This window comes from Rosa rugosa, chromosome 1 (genome assembly GCF_958449725.1).
Source record: "Rosa rugosa chromosome 1, drRosRugo1.1, whole genome shotgun sequence".
NCBI classification, from domain to species: domain Eukaryota; kingdom Viridiplantae; phylum Streptophyta; class Magnoliopsida; order Rosales; family Rosaceae; genus Rosa; species Rosa rugosa.
Genome location: NC_084820.1, coordinates 7,052,008 through 7,054,182, shown reverse-complemented (window position 1 = coordinate 7,054,182; position 2,175 = coordinate 7,052,008). Strand labels below are relative to the sequence as shown.

Genomic DNA, 2,175 nt, shown 5'->3' with positions numbered 1-2,175 from the left:
CGCCGGAATTTGGTGTGCAGCAAACCGGTGCCTTCTCTTGAATGCGTTTCTTTTCTTCGGCTTGGGTTTTGTTGGGCTGTTCGATTTTTCCTCAAATTGCAGGCAAAAAGTTAAGGGTGCAACGTCTCTCTCTCTCTCTCTCTTTTTCTGCAAATTTGGGCTGGTTTTGCAATCAGTACTAGTTTATGGGGTCTGAATTGTTGTTTTTGTTGTAGTATTGTAGATACCCAATTTGGCTCAAATTTTTCTAATTGGGTTTTATGAGGAGCGTGAGTTTGCACTCTATGTTTCTTCGATTTCCAATGAGCTTAGAGTGCCGGTGAGGTACTTGAAAGAGGATAAACCACATGGCTCAGCTGGTGGTATTTATTACTTCAGAGATTTGATCATGGAAGACGGCCCGGTATCACTTCTCTGCTTAGTTTTTCTTGGATTCTAGTCTTGTATGTGTAATAATGTTGTGCTTACATGTATGTTGTGTTTGTGTTTGTTTGGCAGTCGCATATCTTTTTGCTGAATTGTGATGTATGCTGCAGTTTTCCACTTCCAGATATGCTTGGTATGTTTTTTTTTCCGTATTATGTTGGTTTGTAAGGAATTATTGTTGGTTAGATTTTGAATGGGGACTTGAAGGAGTAATTGATAATGCTGCTTGCGAATGTTGTTTGGTTTTGCAGAGGCTCATATAAAATACGGTGGAATGGGTACAATGCTAGTAATCAAGGTTGGTGTCTTGATAAGCTACTTTCTATCCCTATTGATGAATATCTTCTATTTTGCCTTTTGGTGATATTCTTATTCATTTTTTTTTTGCTGTATCTGCAGGTTTCTGCGGAATCTGCCAACGAGTTTGGTGAGTTGGTTGCTGATCCAGTCACCAAAGAACTGTTGCATTACACTGAGAAACCAGAGACTTTTGTATGTGCATGGTGCAGTTAGTGTACTGATGCGATACTATGTAGTCAAAAAGTTAAGGGTGCCACAGGAGTGTGAGGGAGATGGATTTGTGGCAGGAACTGGAGAGGATCTCGGCGGCGTTAGTGATGGTTTGGGCGGAGGAGAAGTAGAGGAGAGAGAAGAAGAAGAAGAAGAAGAGTGAGGTTGAAGAAGAAGAAGAAGAAGAAGCTATTTTTCTTTGATCTCTAGGGAGAGAGTCACCATCGTCATTGGAGTGGTCTTGGGCTAGAAGAAAATCCCGGACGATGAAGAAAAAGAAGAAGAAATGAAAAGAAAAGAAAAATAAATTGACAAAAAAGGGTAAAAAGTCGATTTTGCCCTTCTTCTTTTCTGCCACGTATTTGCCACGTCAGCAAACAGACGGCACAGTCAGAAATTTTGGACGGAAGTATCACATTGATAGCAATTTAGGTCTTTGGGTATCACATTGATACTTTTGAGAGTTCGGGTATCAAATTGGCCTTGACAACATAGTTTGGGGACGTTAGCTGAATTTTTCTCTATTATTTATGTAACCATTTTTTTTTTTTGGTCAGAATTTATGTAACCATGTTAAACACAGTTCAATTCACATCACTGTACTTTAATATTTCTTTTGGTTATCGGAAATGAGAATTTTTTTCTTTGTCTTTCTCATGTGTTATAAATTAAGATTCTCATAAATTTTCATTTTCAGTGTTTGGAAACACTTTAGAACTTATAGAGAAAATTTGTTAGGAAATTCTTAATGCAATAAAATAATGAGAAGTGGGTAACTAATGCAAGGAAATAGCGAGAGAAAATGAGTCTCTTACGATTATGGGATGATTCACTTTTTTCTATTTTTCCCATCATCCGGAAAACTTGTTTCAATTATTGTACTTATCAAATACTTTACTTCCCAAACTTATAATCTGTGAACCAAATCAGGCTTTAAAAACCAGTAATAGAGCTTTTATGATCAATAGCCTTAATCAAACAATGATCGACGACGACTCTATGTTCTGACTGTGTAATTGGATCTTACCTAAGCCACTTTCTTCAATATACCAATACAAAGGAAGTCATCCTAAGAATTTCGTCACTTCGTACATTATGTATGGGTGTGTTAAAAGTTTACGTCGTAATTGGATGACAACCTGAACAGCCTGGTAAGGGTCAAATCAAACTGATATGAAATTTCAGTATATGCTTTGGCCTATGAGATCGAATATCTTAGAAAATAAATAAAAGAATCTA

At 37.1% G+C, this 2,175-nt stretch overlaps 1 protein-coding gene across 1 annotated transcript; it reads left to right on the top strand.

Annotated features, from left to right (window-relative positions):
* Positions 1 to 202: 202 nt before the first annotated feature.
* Positions 203 to 1,067, top strand: LOC133713797 (uncharacterized). The gene is made up of 4 exons (XM_062139831.1): positions 203 to 403; positions 499 to 559; positions 678 to 724; positions 826 to 1,067. Exons 1-4 carry the CDS (start codon positions 389 to 391, stop codon positions 937 to 939), a joined length of 237 nt encoding a protein of 78 aa, XP_061995815.1. The 5' UTR covers positions 203 to 388; the 3' UTR covers positions 940 to 1,067.
* Positions 1,068 to 2,175: the final 1,108 nt, after the last annotated feature.